Source organism: Hippopotamus amphibius, chromosome 7, assembly GCF_030028045.1.
Source record: "Hippopotamus amphibius kiboko isolate mHipAmp2 chromosome 7, mHipAmp2.hap2, whole genome shotgun sequence".
NCBI lineage: Eukaryota > Metazoa > Chordata > Mammalia > Artiodactyla > Hippopotamidae > Hippopotamus > Hippopotamus amphibius.
In genome coordinates, this window is record NC_080192.1 from 103,135,880 (window position 1) to 103,154,804 (window position 18,925).

Sequence of the window (18,925 nt, forward strand, 5' to 3'; positions counted from 1 at the left end):
CAACTGTGTTGGTTCTACTCTTTCACCCCCAAACCTGTTTTGTACAACATTACAATTCATTATGTTAGCTTAAAGGAATTTTCAAGTTGTCATTTTACAGACAAGAAACTTTGTAATTTAACTAAGATTACATAACAAGTCATCTTTAAAAAGTGTGTACATGTGTACATTTTATAAAATCTTATGAGGCAGTATGTCTTACTGATTAGGATCAGTGGCCCATTCAACCTATTGTTGAAGGTTATAGGAGATTCTTTTAAACGCATGTCAGGGATTTCCCCTCTCCACCTCATCTAAGAAGTCTTTAGATATGACATCACACCTGGTATGAATTTGTTTAAAATTTATGTGATGTTATGAATGTAACTCTCCTATTCATCAAGAGGAATACCCTTGGAAGACAAGTTCCATGTTCATGATAGCCACATCTCTGATTTTTTTTTTCTATTAATCAACCTTGTCTAGCTTGTTCTTCCAAATAGAAGTGTCCAAATTTATTAGGTACTCTACACTAAAGGAATACCTCCTGTCATCTCTCAGACTGTTTCAAATTGTCTTTTGCTAGAGGCCTTTCTCTAGTGTAGACTACAAAAGATCTTTAGCTCAAGATCTCCCAACTGCAGGTATAAAATGACATTGTACAAGGTTAATATACCAATATATAGTGTTTTAGTTGACTTGGGTTTCTATACCGCAATGCCATATGGTGGCTTAAACAACAGAAATGTATTTCTTACACTTCTGAAGGCTGGGAAGTCTAAGATCAAAGTGTGGGCAAGTTAGGTTTCATTCTGAGGCCTCTTTTCTTGGCTTATAGGTTGCTGCCTTCTCACTGTGTGGTCACATGACATCTTCATGTGACCATGGCTCCACCCTCATGACCTCATGTATTCCTAATTACCTCCAAAGCCTCCATGTTCAAACACAACACATTGAACCTTAGGGCTTCGACATAATGAATTTGGGAGGAAACACAAACATTCAATTTATAACTTACAGCGTATATTGGTCAAGAAAGTGAGCTCTGGAGTTGAATTGCCTGAGTCTCACTACTTATCTGTTGAATGAGTTACTTGTCTGTCACTCATGTTTTTTTTTTTAATCTGTTAAATGGGATATTAACAACACTTGTAACAGTAGAGTTGTAAAAAGTAAAATGAGTTCTTGCATCATATACAGCACTTATAATAGCAAGTAGAGAATATGCATGATTTTTTGAAAGCGTTCTAAATTGAACATATACCAATAAAAGAAAGATAAGATTAGTATATTAAAGTCACTTTGGTTCATGAAGTTTCTAAACATGTTATTGCCTCTTGAAAAATGATAGGTTCTATAGGTATCATTTAAAAAATTTTATAATATAATAATTTAATCTGGATTAATGGTACTACTAATGGTACTACCTTTTCCTTTCCATCTTGGCTTTTTCTCTGTAGGTAAAGTTTTATGTTAACTCATTACAAACTGAACCCCTTGCTTGTTCCTCTTTAGTCTCCTTCCAACTCTGTCTTTATTTCTGCTGAGGTTATATTCTATTTGTTTTTCAGATGAGACACTTTTTGCTCTTCCTGCTGCATCTGAGCCTGTGATACACTCCTCTGCAGGCAAGTTCTCTCTGCTAGCCTTTTATCCTCTGTGTATTCTAACTTTAACTCTTTAGTTATGTTAACTCTGTGCTTAGTAGCTTGAATTTACTAAAAATTAGCCTGGTTCCAAGAATGTTTGTTTACTGACCAAATTGAAATTTGCATTTTATATGCTGTGTCCAAGAGAGAAACAGGCAGAAACCTGATTAATAATTGGAAACATGTAAGGAATTCTTGGACCCTTCATTTATGTTTACGTATTGACTAGTCATTTTCTCTAAATATACTTTACTTCCTTATAACTGACAGGCTTTCACAGAATGCCAGTCTGTGACATTTAATTATCTAGTGCCCTTTCTTTTTTTATGCTGTCAAACTCTCTTCTCAAATCCTTATTTCTTCCTCTGAGACTAGTTAAAAGTAGCTTTTCTCAGTTAATTGTACTTGAGGTTTTTCTCAAAGACTTGACATCTTTGCATAGCATATAATTGCCTCTGTAGCCATGCACATGGTTTTTGACATAGCTCTAATTTTTTCAGTAATGATTTAGTCTACTTGATTATTATTTATTAACTAAATGTTATTAGCATTTTAGTTAACAGTAAGTCTTTACTAACACTATTTTTGAATCTGTCATAAAATTTGCATTAACTCTGAGAACACTGGCATTCTCTAACTTTCCTTTCTGTCCATGGTCACAGAAAAAATTATGGATTTGAAGGAGCAGCCAGGTAACACTGTTTCTGCTGGTCAAGAGGATTTTCCATCTGTCCTGCTTGAAACTGCTGCCTCTCTTCCTTCTTTAGCTCCTCTCTCAGCTACTTCTTTTAAAGAACATGAATACCTTGGTAATTTACCAGCAGTACTACCTACCGAAGGAACCCTTCAAGAAATTTCAAATGAAGCTTCTAAAGAATTCTCAGAGAAGGCAAAAAATCCATTTGTAGACAGAGATTTAACAGAGTTTTCAGAGTTGGAATATTCAGAAATGGAATCATCATTCAGTGGCTCTCCAAAAGCAGAATCTGCCATAAGAGTAGCAAATCCTAGGGAAGAAATAATTGTGAAGAATAAATATGAAGAGGACTTAGTTAGTAATAACATCCTTCATACTCAGCGAGAGTTACCTGTAGGCCTTGCCAAATCAGTTAAAGAACAGGATAGAGTTATGTCTCCAGAAAAAACAAAGGACAGTTTTAATGAAAAGGGAATTGCAGCAGAAGCTCCTATGAGGGAGGAATATGCAGACTTCAAACCATTTGAGCGAGTATGGGAAGTAAAAGATAAGCAAGATAGTGAGGTTTTGGCTGCTGGAAGTAATATAGAGAGCAAATTGGAAAGTAAAGTGGATAAGAAACGTTTTTCAGATAGCCTTGAACAAACAAATCATGAAAAAGATAGTGAAAGCAGTAATGATGATACTTCATTTCCCAGTACACCAGAAGCTATAAAAGATGTTTCAGGAGCATATATCACATGTGCTCCCTTTAACGCAACAGCAACTGAAAACATTTCAACAAACATTTTCCCCTTGTTGGAAGATCATACTTCAGAAAATAAGACAGATGAAAAAAAAATAGAAGAAAAAAAGGCCCAAATTGTAACAGAGAAGAATGCTAGTGCCAAAACGTCAAATCTTTTCCTTGTGGCAACACAGGATTCTAAGACAGATTATGATACAACAGATCATTTATCAAAGGTGACTGAGGAAGTAGTGGCAAACATGCCTGAAGGTCTAACCCCAGATTTAGTACAGGAAGCATGTGAAAGTGAATTGAATGAAGCTGCAGGTACAAAACTTGCCTTTGAAACAAAAATGGACTTGGTTCAAACTTCAGAAGCTATGCAGGAGTCACTTTACCCTATAGCACAGCTTTGCCCATCCTTTGAAGAATCTGAAGCTACTCCTTCACCAGTTTTGCCTGACATTGTCATGGAAGCACCATTAAATTCTATAGTTCCTAGTGCTGGTGCTTCTGCAGTGCAGCTCAGTTCATCACCATTAGAAGCGCCTCCTTCAGTTAATTATGAAAGCATAAAACTTGAGCCTGAAAATCCCCCACCATATGAAGAGGCCATGAATGTATCACTAAAAAAAGTATCAGGAATGAATGAAGAAATTAAAGAGCCTGAAAGTATTAGTGTAGCTGTTCAAGAAACAGAAGCTCCTTACATATCTATTGCTTGTGATTTAATTAAGGAAACAAAGCTCTCTGCTGAACCAACTCCAGATTTCTCTAGTTATTCAGAAATAGCAAAAGTTGCACAGCCAGTGCCCGATCATTCTGAGCTAACTGAAGATTCCTCACCTGATTCTGAACCAGTTGACTTATTTAGTGATGATTCAATACCTGAAGTTCCACAAAAACAAGATGAAGCTGTGATACTTGTGAAAGAAAATCTCATTGAAACTTCATCTGAGTCAATGATAGAACATGAAAATAAGGAAAAACTCAGTGCTTCACCATCACCTGAGGGGGCAAAGCCGTATTTGGAATCTTTTCAGCCCAAGTTAGACACCACAAAAGATACCTTGTCACCTAGTGAAGTTTCAGCATTGACCCAAAAGGAGAAAATTCCTTTGCAGATGGAGGAGCTCAATACTGCAATTTATTCAAATGATGGCTTGTTTATTGCTAAGGAAGCAAAAATAAGAGAGAGTGAAACATTTTCAGATTCATCTCCAATTGAGATTATAGATGAGTTCCCTACATTTGTCAGTTCTAAAACAGATTCTTCTCCTACATTAGCCAGGGAATACACTGACCTAGAAGTATCCCGCAAAAGTGAAATTGCTAGTGTCCACGATGGAGCTGGGTCATTGCCTTGCTCAGAATTACCCCGTGACCTTTCTTTCAAGAGTGTACAACCTAAAGATGAAGAAAAAGTTCATGTTCCAGATGAGTTCTCCAAAGATGGGGCTGATATTTCAGAGGTGCCCTTACTGCCTCCAGATGTTTCTGCTTTGGATGTTCAAACAGAAATAGGCAGTATAGTTAAACCTAAAGTTCTTGTGAAAGAAGCTGAGAAAAAACTTCCTTCTGATACAGAAAAAGAGCCCAGATCACCATCTGCTATATTTTCAGCAGAGCTGAGTAAAACTTCAGGTAATCAATCCATACATTATTTTGTGCTTTCTTGCCACCTTTTAACTTTATGGAACTTTCCACTACATTTTGTGTAGTGTGTTACGTTTATAGTGTCTGATGTAGCACATTGATAAGAATTCTTTTTAATGTCTCAGTGAAAGATTTTAGTGCTTTTTTCTACCCCTCTTGCACTCATCATATACCCTTGCTCTTAACTTTTCCACACAATTATTTGTTGGTCATTTTTATTTTGTATCATGAAACTAGAAAAAAATTTTATTAGAATTGGTTTCAATGTCTGTTTCTTTTCTTTTACTTCAGTGTTACCTGATAACATGAAGAGCAAGAGGTATTAAAATATTTTCAGATGTATTTACTTTCGTTTTCCCAGAAATATCTTCATTTTAAAATTTTAACGGAAGAACATTTCTGTTACATGTTTCTGGTATTTCAATATAATGCAATAATTTCCAGTAATAGTATAAAGTTAAGCATATTGAGTATTACACATTTTGTTGAAAAGTGTAAATTGAAGTATGCTATTTTTAATTCTCCTGAAAGGTACTAATTCTCATTTTTTTCTCTTGACTCTACGTTTCCCACATACCTGATTTGTGTAAAGTGATTTGTACATGTGTGTTTTATTTAGCAGTCTAATTTAGATGTGTTTTCTATAAAAACATGTAGTAATTACTGTGTATTTACTGAATATACTAATGCATTGGCGTTAGGTAGTACTGGTGGCAGAGACCAGTTTAGAGTTTGCTGCTATAATCGAAGAAAGAGGAGATTATGAACATTAAGGCAATGGGATGAGCATGATGACATAGTACATAGTGTTTGATTGGAATTGGACATGAAGAATAAGGGGAGGAGTTAAAGCACATTCTGGGTTCCTTGTATGTCCAAATACGTGGATGGCAGTATAAGAAACTGAGTTAGGGAACATGAGAAAATAAAGTGGATTTAATGGGAGAAAATAAAAAATTCAGTTTTGAATATGTTGTAATTAAGGTACCTGTGTGACATCCAAGAATGATGGATATTATACATATGAAGCTCTTGAGAGAGACCTTGACTGTATGTGTATATTTACCATGGGCTCAGAGATAGTAATTAAAGCCACAGGCATCAACTAGTGGGAGCCAAGGGAAGAGGAGGATTTAAAGGTGGAAGAATTGATCAACATTATCAAATACTAGATAGCTCAGTTAAGATAAGGATTGAGAATTTGTCAGAAGAGAGGGAAGGTGTTGTAATGGTAATCCCTATTCTCAGATGGCTAACAATTTTCTATATCCTTGATTGTGATATATTTAGGTGTTTTAAAAAAGATTTCTGAGTCTTAGTACTGAATATACATTTAAACCTGAAAGCATTGATAAGTATTAAATAATAAATAAAACTTGCTCAAATAATTCATTATCTCCAATTCGCTCTTGTTTTCTTAAAATGACATTTGTAAGCAGAATTCAATTTTAACTTTGGGAAGAAAGACTAATTTTGTATGATGCAGACCTTGATGCCTTATTGATATTTTGGGGTAAAATTTGTTATGAGGAAAATGAATACTAGTCTTCTTCTCCCTTGATAAAGGTATTTAATCAAACCGTGTTGTCTTTTTTTTGGCCACGCCATGCGGCTTGTAGGATCTTAGTTCCCTGATCAGGGATTGAAACCGGGCCACTGCAGTGAAAGCACTGAGTCCTAACCACTGGACCTCCAGGAAATTCCCTCAAACTGTATTCTTAACAGTGAAGTGTAAATACTGATTTTTCTCAGTTCATAGTTATAAACATTCATTCTGGTTTTTTTTTTCCACTGTACGTCATTGTTTAGAGGCTCAGCATTTCATATATGTTATTTATTTAAAAAAATCTGTGGCTAAAGATTTATGCTTTTGGTACCCTGATGGTTTCCATTTTTGTTTAAAATATGATTATCATTGGCACTTTAATTTTTCACTTTACACTCATTTTAAATACAAAGGTATGTTACAATATTCTAATAATTGCTTAAATTTATACTGCTAAATATAGACCCAGATAGTAAAACTTCTGAAAGAGTAGTACTGATAGGCAGCACTACCAGATAACAATTGAAATGTTTTTCTCAGATGATGTACAAAAGTCTCAGTTTGGCATAGAATGACAGTTTAGGGATAGTGGAAGATCATCAACGCATATTAAGGGCACAGAGAGGCTGTCTCTACCTTGGAGTATTAGGAATGGCCTCACAAAGAGATGCTTCTGTAAAAGCTACCGTTAGCAAATGTGAGTAAACACATAAACCTGTTCATTTATATAAATATGATAAAAGTTTTCCAGATCCTGGTTTGGTGTTTTTGGGGCAGGTGTATATGTGTGAGTATTATGGTCGGTATGTAGAAACCTATTCACTTGAAGCTAGGGACATAGATAGATTTGCAGACTGGCAATGGGTGACTCAGTAAAAAGAAACATTCAGGTTTATTCAGAACTAAACTGAAAAACCAATCCATGCTAAAGGAGGATCTATGATACATTAGATGCTAAATTTTCTCTGACTGGAATTAAGCAGAATTTAAAAAAAACTTATGGTATCATTTAGAGAGTTTTTTTTTAAGATAATTGCTTTTTTAAAATTAACTTTCATTTGGAAATAACTTCAAACTTAAAAACAATTGCAAAAATAAAAGTACTACAAAGCATGTCTTATACGCTATCTCAATTTACCTACTGACATCTCTCCATTTGCTTTATTATTTATGATCTCTTTTTATAGATAACTAGACAATGGATACATAGATACACTACATCCTTTTTTTCCTGAACCATTTGAGACTAAGTTGTATATGTTCCGTTTTATCCCTAAATACTTCAAATTCTCTTACATAATCTCAGCACAGCTATTAACTTTGTAAATTTTACACTCATACAGTACTTTTTTCTAATCTACCATCCGTATTCCATTTGTGTTAGTTTGACCTAATAATATTCTTTGTAGTGTCGTCTACTACACAGTCCAGTCTAGGGTCAAGTTTTGCATTTAGTTATGTTGCTTTTGGCTCCTTAAATCCGGAACATTTCTGGTCTTTATCTCCTATGATCATAGTATTTTGAAGAACACAGGCCCTTTCCCTTCTCCCTTTTCAATAGAAAATTCCTTGTTTTGCATTTGTCTAATGTTTCTTAGTAGATTGAGTTTATGGATTCATGGCCAAAAGGAAGATGATGTAGTGCCCCTGTCATTATAAAATCTGGAGGTACGTACAATCCATCAGTCCCTCATCGATGAGGTTAATTTATACCATCTGGTCACAGTGGTTCTTGATTTCCTTATAGTATAATTACTATCTTTCTTAACTTCCTGACAACTAATAAGCAGTCTGATGGGTGGCACTTCAAGACCATACAAATATCCTACCCTCCATCAAAATTCCCTCCCTAGATTTAGTATCTATTGATGATTTTTGATTGATTTATTCTTTACTGTTAAGTTCACAAAAGGTGATTTTTCAGTTCTGATACTTCTCCACATTTATCAGTCAACCCTGGCATTCTACTGTTAGCAAGAGCTCTCCTTTTCCATTAATTAGCTAATTAATTATCAATATGGATTCATGAATTTCTATTTTCCCCCCATTGGTTTATAATTCATTACTGTACTTAATTATTTTGGTTGTAAATTGCCCCAGGTTTGGAGGGCTTCCCTTCAAGTTGGCACAAGAACATGCAACTGTCCTTTTTTTCTGAGTGGAGAGGGAAGCACTTCTTACTTATAGCATAACAAAATGTTGAAAGCTTATCTTTTGCCCACTCTGCCCCAGCCCTGAAGTCAGCAGTTTCTCCAAGGATCCCTGATTCCTTTCAGTGATCAAGAGCTGGATGCTAGTTTTACTTTGCTTATGTGGGATCTTTCCATTCTAGCCCTTTCTGTGGACAGAGATAGGAAGTACTTGTATATATACATACAAATAAACATACACATATTTATGAAATCATGAGTTTACATAGATACCTCCAAATCCAAAACAGTCCCAGAGGACTATTTCTTTCTTCCTTCATTTCACATTTGTATGTTCCTTCTATAGTGAAAACCTGGCTCCTAACACTATCAATGTGCTTGTTAATTTGTTTAATCCTTGAATACATCTCAGATAGTTTTAGAATGTTTTATAATATCATTATAATAAACATAATAAAGATTTCAGGATTATGTTTCAAGTCTACCTCCCTCAACCCTGCCCAAGTTATTCAGATTAGTTTTATTTTCCCTTTTCCTTCCCCCACCTTCAGTGTGGTTATAATACTCATTTGAAATAAAGTTAGATTTATTTCAGTTTGCTTTCAGTTTTAAATTTTCTTTCTCTTTATTTAAGAGGTTTTTAAATTAAGAATTTTGAAAGGCTGAGAAAAGAAGCCAGGTTCTTTGCATTTTACCAGGAAAGGGGAGACTACCATATATGGGAAATTTTTTAAGCACCAAGCACTTTCACAGTCATCTCAGTCTTCACCATAATCTGAAAGAGGGAACCATTTCATGGATGACAAAACCTAAGTCTAGGGATGTTAAGAAACTTTCCCAAGGTTGCATAGCAAATTATGTAGTAAGCACAATACCTTTGAGCTTCTACTGTGTTCCAGACATTGGGCTAACTTACTTTTAAAAAAATTTTTATTTGGAGTATAGGTGATTTACAATGTTGTGTTAGTTTTAGAAATACAGCAAAGTGAATCAGTTATACATATACATATATCCACTCTTTTTTAGATTCTTTTCCCACATAGGTCATTGCAGAGTATTGAGTAGAGTTTGCTGTGCTATACAGCAGGTCTTTATTATCTATTTTATATATAGCAGTGTGTATATGTCAATCCCAATCTCTAACTTTATCCCTTCGCCCTTTACCCCTTGGTAACCGTAAGTTTGTTATCTACATCTGTGACTCTGTTTTTGTTTTGTAAATAAGTTCATTTGTACCTTTTTTTTTGTTAGAGTCCACATATAAGTGATACCATATGATATTTGTCTTTCTTTGTCTGACTTCACTCAGTATGACAATCTCTAGGTCCATCCATGTTGCTGCAAATGGCATTATTTCGTTCTTTTTTATGACTAATATTCCATTGTGTATATGTACCAATTGTGTATATGTACCAATGGAATATTAGTTCTTTATCTTCTTTGTCCATTCCTCTGTCAGTGGACATTTAGGTTGCTTCCATGTCCTGGCTATTGTAAATGCAATGAATGGTTGGCGTGCATGTGTCTTTTCAAATTATAGTTTTTTCCTGATATATGCCCAGGAGTGGGATTGCTGGATCATATGGTAGTTCTGTATTTATTTTTTTAAGGAACCTTCATACTGTTCTCCATAATGGTTGTACCAATTTACATTCCCACCAACAGTGTATGAGGGTTCCCTTTTCTCCACATCCTTTACAGCATTTATTGTTTGTAGTTTTTTTGATGATGGCCATTCTGACTGGTGTGAAGTGATACCTCATTGTAGTTTTGATTTGCATTTCTGTAATAATTAGTGATGTTGAGCATCTTTTCATGTGTTTGTTGGCTATCTGTATGTCTTTGGAGAAATGTCTGTTTAGACCACCTGCCCATTTTTTGATTGTGGTTTTTGTTTTTTGTTTTTTGTTTTGATGTTGAGTTGTATGAGCTGTTTGTATATTTTGGAGATTTATCCTTTGTCGGTCGCTTTGTTTGCAAATATTTCTCCCATTCTGTGGATTGTCTTTTTGTTTTGTGTATGGTTTCCTTTGCTGTGCAAAAGCTTTTAAATTTCATTAGGTCCCATTTGTTTATTTTTGTTTTTATTTCCATTACTCTTAAGAGGTGGATCAAAAAAGATCTTGCTGTGATTTATGTCAAAGAGTGTTCTTCCTATGTTTTCCTCTAAGAGCTTTACAGTGTCCGGTCTTACATTTAGGTCTTTAATCCATCTTGAGTTTATTTTTGTGTATGGTGTTAGGATGTGTTCTAATTTCATTCTTTTACATGTAGCTGTCTAGTTTTTCCAGCACCACTTATTGAAGAGACTGACGTTTCTATATATTCTTGCCTCCTTTGTCATAGATTAATTGACTAACTTTCTTATTTATATTAGTTCTTATCTGATTCCACAAAGGAGATCTTTTTTCCAACAGGTGGAGAACTGGGATGTAACCTAGGTTTTGTCCCCTTCACAGTTTACCCATTTTGGAATAAGCAGTTATTGTCCTAAATAGCAGACAACCAGGGTGTTGCTGTTTTTATTACATACCTATTGTGTTGGGGGCATTAACCAATGCAAGAGATTTTTAAAAAGTCAGTGAAGTTGGTTACCATGTACATTTTCTAATGTGGTCTTCCCTAAATAGGGATATCACAGTGAGGGTAACATTCTATTGCTTCCATGTGGAGACTGAATAACCTATTGTGCTGGACAAACTGCTGTCTTTGTTGTTGGTGGGTAGTTGGTAAAGAAAGGTGCTAATGTATCCTATCCAGACCACTGAGATCTTGATTTACTGATAGTGATTGCTTAAAACATGTTTGTTGATTGCTTGATTCGCCACTAATGCACAGAACATTTTAAATTCATAATCATAGTATAGATTGTGTTTTGCTAACCTGTTGTAACTATTGGTGAGTGAAATATAAACCAACCACAAGTTGATCATTCATTATAGTTAAAGTATATGCTACTCAGGAATAACCAAATAGTATTGCCATAATAAAGAACTCTCTAAAAAATGGCCCCTTCAACTAGGTAAAGAATTAAAAATTATCTGTTGCCAATTTATATATACTTCTTAAATGTGTTCATGAATAAGAGCTTTCTTTTGATGTTTATAACTTAAAACATTTTTCTTGTGTTAATTTAAAAATTGATTTTATAGCCTTTGGGCTTTCTCGGTAAACCATTATAGATAATAAGTATTTTGTTAAAACACATTTTTAGTGCGCATATATAGGATGATTCTTGATTATTAGTTGGATTTTGATTAGGACAGTGAGCAGTTAATCTGAGAAAAGTAGAAATTTAAGTACCCTGAAAAATGAAAATGTTTAATCTAACACACTGAGTAGAAATATCTTTAACTGGAAAGCTTTGAGAAAATGTAAATGTAGCTGAATTAGAAGCTGACTTATTAATAAGGAAATGATATATATTTACTTAAATGTTTTGACATTGTCAAATTAGTGTGGATTTATTTAGTGCTTCCAATACAGATTGAAAATAAATATGAAATATGAACCATAAAAGATAGATACTACATATAATATGGTTGAAAGAATTTCATTTTGGGCATTGTACAGACCTAAGATCTAATTCTGGCTTTATCACTGATTAGCTGCTATGACCCTGGGCAAATATTTTAATCTATTTGAGCTTCAGTTAAATCTAGTAGTCAGAATTTCTCTCAAGGACCTGCTGTCAGTGAAGTCAGAGTAGCAGTACATGAAGCAATGTGAAGTAATATATGCTCATTGTACAAATTTGAAAAGTAGAGAAAAGCATTTAGATGAAAAAAAATTGTAATTGTATTGCCCAGACATAATCATTGCTAATATTTTAGAGTATATTCTTCCACTCTATTTTCTATGCATAGGGATACTTTATGAATACAGTGAAAAAAAGTCTTTTTCCAAACTGGGATCATACTTTACATATTATTTATTGTTTTATAACATTCAGTAATATATTGTACAGTGCCAAAATTTCCATGTCTTTATTCTTCTTCTGCATGATTATTTAATGTTTAGTGTTCCTTGGTATTGGATATATTATAATTTAATCAGGCAGTTCTGTAGGACCCTTAGATTGTTTCCAGCTTTTTATTTATAAATAATGCTATTATTAATCTCTTTATATTTAAATATGTTTTACATATCTCTGAATTATTCTTTTCCATAAATTACTAGAAATAAAACCCTAGGTAAATGGGTATGTGCATTTTTAAGCATTTTGACAAAAATTGGCTGTCAGAAAACTTGTACTAATTTTTTAAAATTAATTTTTATTGGAGTATAGTTGCTTTACAGTGTTGTGTTAGTTTCTGCTGTACAGCAAAGTGAATCATTTATAAGTATACATGTATCCCCTCTTTTTTGGATTTCCTTCCCATTTAGGTCACCACAGAGCACCGAGTAGAGTTCCCAGTGCTGTACAGCAGGTTCTCATTGTTATCTATCTTATACATAGCAGTGTATATATGTCTATCCCAGTCTCCCAATTCATCCCACCCCCCTGCTTTTCCCCCTTGGTATCCATGTTTATTCTCTATGTCTGCGTTTCTATTTCTGCTTTGCAAATAAGTGCATCTGTATCATTTTTCTAGATTCCACATATAAGCAATATTGTATGAGATTTGTTTTTCTCTTTGACTTACTTCACTCTGTATGACGATCTCTAGGTACATCCATGTTTCTGCAAATGACACAATTTCATTTCTTTTTTATGGCTAATACCCCATTGTATATATATACCACATCTTTATTCGTTCCTCTGTCGATGGACATTTAGGTTGCTTCCATGTCCTCGCTATTGTAAATAGTGCTGCAGTGAACATTGGGGTGCATGTATCTTTTTGAATTATGGTTTTCTCTGGGTACATGCCCGGGAGTGGGTCATATGGTAGTTCTGTTTTTAGTTTTTTAAGGAAGCTCCATACTGTTTGCCATAGTGGCTGTATCAGTTTACATTCCCACCAACAGTGTAAGAGGGTTCCCTTTTCTCCACACTCTCTCCCGCATTTGTTGTTTGTAGACATTTTGATGACGGGCATTCTAACTGGTGTGAAGTGATACCTCATTGTAGTTTTGATTTGCATTTCTCTCATAATTAGTGATGTTGAGCATCTTTTCATGTGTTTGTTGGCCATCTGCATGTCTTCTTTGGAGAAATGTCTGTTTAGTTCTACTCATTTTTTGATTGTGTTTGTTTTTTTGATGTTGAGCTGCATGAGCTGTTTGCATATTTTGGAGATTAATCCCTTGTCAAAACTTGTGCTAATTTTTATGCTTCTAACAGAGTAAGACAACAACCCATTTCTCTATTGATCACCAACAATTAATATTATTTCTGTCTTTTTTTATCAAAAAATTTTGGTAGCTAATGACTTACACATACCAAATTCAAAAAGTACAATTATAGTAAGTCTTCTTTCTGTCTTAACTAGCTGCCCAGTGCTCCTTCCTGGAATCATTTACTAGGATTTACTCCTTATGTATCCTTCCAAACATTCTGTACTTGGCTTTTTTTTTTTTAAACCTTTACCAGTTTCTTAAGTTAAAGTAGTATATTGCAGTTTTGATATTTGATTATTAGTGAAGGTGAACATGTTCCACATATTTATTTGCTATTTGTATTTCTTTTGTGAATTGCCTGTTCATCCCCTTTGCCCATTTTAAAATTTAGAATCACCTCTTTCTGATTTTATGACAGTTCTTTATAATACAGTGGTTGCAAATTCTTGTCATGTTATGGTTTTCCCTTAGTTTTCTAAATGATTTTTATTTTACTTTACATTTTAGTGGATATTTTCAGTTTCCATGTGAAAATTTATAACAATTTATTTACTAATTTATAGTTTCATTTTTATGTTTAATTCTGATCTGTTCAAAATTGATTTTGAATTCTGGTCAGAGATCGTTTTATCCCACATGCTTTTTTGGTGTTGGAGTTATTTTCCTATTCCCATCGTACTTTGATCTAGTTCCCTAATACCAGGCAACAGTGCTAGGGGAGAGCCAGAAAATTGAGAACAGTTTTTGCCGGATCGCAAGCTTTGGGTTGGACAGTCAGCCATACTGTGGGTGTTGGTGCCATCTAGTGTTGTAGATAGAAAACGATGTCTGTGGAATGCTCTGTAATTGACCATATGGAAATTCAGTTGGGCAGAGAAAGTTAGTGAGTTGTGGGTATTTGCTTCACACTAACAAATGACTTTGAAAATGACTTTATAAAAGGATTTTGAATTTGGACACGTGCTGAATCAAACAAATGCTTGAATCATGTTATGATAAATATTATGAAATGACCTTAAAGATTACCCCAAACATGTACTTTAGTAAAAACTTAAAAGTTTTAAAAGATCCGTTCAAAACCTAATAACTATTAAATTTTTTAATTCCAAATTTAAAAATGCTTTTGATCTTTTGGAATATCTATGTATTTATTTTAGATTATAATGTAAGAAATCAACATTTATTTAGTTCTTGTTGAATGGTATCACTTTCAATCTTTTTCTGTATGGTTTTTACTATTCATTTTTAGCAGCTTATATGAAATTGTTTATAGACCTAGAAGTGCTCATTATATTTTGGTTATTTTTAACTTGTCATTCATTTTCTAGACTAAAGTCTTTGTTCATGTCATAAGGCTCAATTCAGTAGTTAATGCTGAAGTGCTATAATTTAGTCTATAGAGGGCATTATATTACAGCATATGGTATTAAACAGCATTATTTAATACCTTTCAGGAGTGGGACATATGTTTAGTTTCATACTTTTGTATGGTTTAGAATAATAAAATTTTGAAACTACTGTGTAGCTATAATTTTTATTTATTAAAAAAAACCCTGTTGTCTCTTGCTGGAAAGTAGAAATAATTTTTTTAGCTATCAAGAATTGTATATAAGCAACCCTCAATTTAGAGAGTAGCACTTTCAATCCAAATGACCACCTCTTTCTCACCTTATTTGCCTTCATCTCTAAACATTGTAAAGCAAACAAAGGAAGACAAAAACTTGGGTTTTTCTCAGGTTCATAATTAGAGGAAGTAAAGAAAAGGAGGAATATCTTGGGAGAGCTGGCTTGGGAGGTCTTACGGCTTACATATTGCTCCTATTCAAAATACAGTCCTCTACTCTCTGAAATCCTGCCACTTAGATACCAGCTGCGCGCGTGTGCGCGTGCGCATGCTCACACACACAACGTTTATGAGAGTGTTATAGAGAAAGGAATTTTTTATTCTTTAGTAGGACTTAATTTAATCATAATTTTCCTGCTGATGAGGTAAGTGCACTAAGAAAATGAGAGTTTTGCTTTGAGACTATAAAGAGAAGAGAAATGTAGAGAGTGTAGGTAATTTTAGAGCATGGTTCCCTTGGGAAAGGAGTTAGGGATGTGTTTGGGGAGGTTTTGGTCATTGGTTTTTGTCATGCTTGGGGGACATACTGAGTATATGGACATTGAGGAATGAGAAGTTGCCAATCATGAACTTGGAACACTTTATTTCAAAAGTTCAGTGTAAGGCTGATTCTGAGTTCAGGAAAAGAAAAATTCCCCTTCCCCCCACCCCCTGTGCATAATATGCAGTAGGACTTAGAATTCAGATAGCATTTTTATTTGCTTGTATTATAAATAAAGGAGTCTTCTGTGGTCCTCTCCTTTAGAAGCCTTTACTTTTAAGGGAAAATAAGTTCCTATCCCAGAGAATTAACGTGGTATGTGTCTGCTCTATTTGAAAATGTCCTTGAAATAATTTTTCATTTTTAAACAACATGTTAAATATTTGAAGGAAAACAAATATGTTTTTAACAGATTTATGTTATTTATTTGCCGTTTATGTTAGGATTTAATATGGAATAGGACCTATAAGCTATCCATATAAAATTTTTTCTCAGCTGGAGGAGAATAGAACTACATAGCAAAGCACAATAATTTGTGTGTGTATGTTGGGAGGGTGGGGGGGCGCTTCTGTTTAAAGAGGGTATTCGGTTATTGCCTGGAACTGAATGGCTTAATATATGCACTTGCTTAGGTATGTTTTACAGGCTTTGTTTCCTTGTGGCTTAACAGTTAAATTTTTCAGTGTACTAATAGTAAATAGCTAGCACTTACACAGGGTCACTTTTTATCAGGCACTGTCCTAAGGCCTTTTGCATACACTAACTCATTTGATCCACTTATCACAATAAGCCTAGCCCAATGGCTGTACATTTGTAACAAATTGATCTCATCAGAGTTTCAGATCTATGCACTTTTCCCTTAGGTTACCAAACTTAAAACAACTGTAGTTTTAAAACTTTCTAAGAAAGAAATATGCAAAATGTAAATTGATTTATCTTAGTTTTCCCTGTAAACATAATAGCCTAAATGGCAAAGATCATAAAAGTTAAAGAATTAGATATTACTATGTAAGGTCTAATTTCAGGGCTCCTATTTTGACTTTTTATTCTGCCAGGAGAGCTATTAAGTATGTTTAATGTTTAGATGAATGGGTGTTATTATACATTCTTGCTCTCTCAGATGATTTTTAAAAATTGTTGAACCAAGTCAAGTACCAGAAGATGTGAATAATAACATGAATGGTAAATACCCTTTGTCTCAAGAAATCTTTTTTTCCTCTCTTCTATTAGTGTAATAATCTCTGCCTTGAAAACAGTGTTTGGGTGATGTTTTAGAGTGCATTATTCTAATGCTAAAGTATTTATTGGCCTCCAGACTTAAGGGATTCTTTATTAGAAAATACTATTTTGGAAATACTGTGTAGTTAGTGAATAGTTTGGAATTTCTAACTGTTGCAGAAAGAGGCCAGAGATTTTCAGCCATGATATGACTTGGTGACAGTGTTCTCAAACATCACATTATACAAGGGTCCAGAGAATAAAGTTCAAAGTTAAATATTAACTTTAGAGCTGAGAATACTAGACTCTTTTTAGGAATTGCGTTGCTTTATTTATGTTTGGAGTTAGAGAGGCAGAGAGAGAAAGAACTGAGTTCTTGATATTCAGGCCACTTGTGATGTGAAGAATTTTGCAGGGTTTTGCAGTCCACACAGTTTTACAGCAAGTTCCGAAAAATATTGTACCTATTTCAGTGTAGCTGTATAGTCTTCTGAAGTATGTAGTTTCAGACAGAGGCTCCGTGTCTTATAAGACTTCAGCATATTTCTCATTTAAAACATTTTTGCTGATTCGTCATTATATGTTGCCTTTTCTGCTAAGTTAAATGGTAAAATTACAGCAATTGTGAAACTCAGTATAAAGACATAATATTCGGCACTGGAATGAATGCCAGTTTTATAAAGTTGAACAAAAATTTCAGAAATTCCTTATATAGATTTGTTTTTGTATTTATCAGTAAAATTTTAGTTTGGTCTTATGTCACTTTCCCAAAGCAAATGGTATAATTAGCACATGAATATTTCTCCTCAAGCAAAACAGTCTATTAATAGTACCTGCAGTGGTGTCTAATAGATATTTATTGAAAGATTGAGTTGGAGCAGGTGGTAATTAAGAATAAGTTAATATTTGCAAATCTCTGGATTTCTGTAATTGCAAAAGAATTCAAAAAAAGCATTACATTAGAAATATGAGATTGCTGACATTGAGTAAAAACTTTTTTCTATTTAAGTAACATATTCAATACATATTAATAATTTGACTTTGTGATTCTCCTGTCATACCCTCATAAGGGTGCAAAATGCTGATAATTTAGGAGAGAGTAAGAAGAGACTCAGCATCTCCCAGGCTTGAAATTTAAGCTGTTACCCTTCTTTGGATCAGTCCATTTTTATCTTATCAGGTAACAAATAATCATTGTTTTTAAAGTTTTAAATGAAGCTGGAAAGCAGCAGCATAATTTCCCTATTGTCAAAGAAACAAAATAAAACAAAAAACTGTATATGGCTTTAAGTGCATTTCAAATATATTCAGTGGTTAACTCTGCCAGAACAACCCTCTTTTCTTTCCTTTCTTTTGATGGCCTGCCCCTCCTCCTGTAAAAGTAGCTCCATTCGGTGTAAGCAACAAGCAAAAGACTAGAACAATAAACAGATAGAAGAAGGCGGTAGTGCCTGAGTATTAGTAGCCTAGTTACAGATTGCACTGCGTCAGACTGCTCCACACCCAGAAGGCGTCAGGTGACTTCAGTCCTGCTGCAGTTGTGCAGCAGAGGAGACTGCAGACTTCGGTTGAGGAAACGGATATTTCATGTCTCAGGGGGTAGATTTTTGCAGTTACAGCTTTTCTGTTGGTATGCATATTTGATAATTGCATCTGTAGGGCAGATCGTGACAAGAGATGGACGGTCAGAAGAAGAATTGGAAGGACAAGGGTATATTTGCTTTTTAATCTTTTATTCATTTTTTAATGTGACCAGTAATATATTTCTATGAATAAGCTTTGCAACTTAGATATATTTTGGATTGAAAATGAAGTCTGTGAAGGATTTAAGAATAAAGGATTAAAACAGCTATTTCAAATGTGTTTTTACATTTGGTTATGTATGCGAAAATGTCATGCTGTTCTGTTTCACTGG

The 18,925-nt window shown here is 34.2% G+C and overlaps 1 protein-coding gene across 4 annotated transcripts in view; it reads left to right on the plus strand.

The window, feature by feature from the left end:
- The window catches only part of RTN4 (reticulon 4), a 67,307-nt gene that overhangs the window by 15,285 nt on the left and 33,097 nt on the right, over positions 1-18,925 (plus strand). Inside the window, exons 2-3 of one of the 4 annotated variants that reach the window (XM_057740656.1) lie at positions 1,551-1,607; positions 2,291-4,696. The exons of 1 other annotated variant lie outside the window; for it this stretch is intronic. In XM_057740656.1, the coding sequence (XP_057596639.1) occupies positions 1,551-1,607; positions 2,291-4,696 (2,463 nt within the window). Of the gene's footprint in view, positions 1-1,550; positions 1,608-2,290; positions 4,697-18,439; positions 18,722-18,925 lie in introns of those variants that run through there. 2 more of the 4 variants (XM_057740657.1, XM_057740659.1) reach the window with 2 other exon arrangements.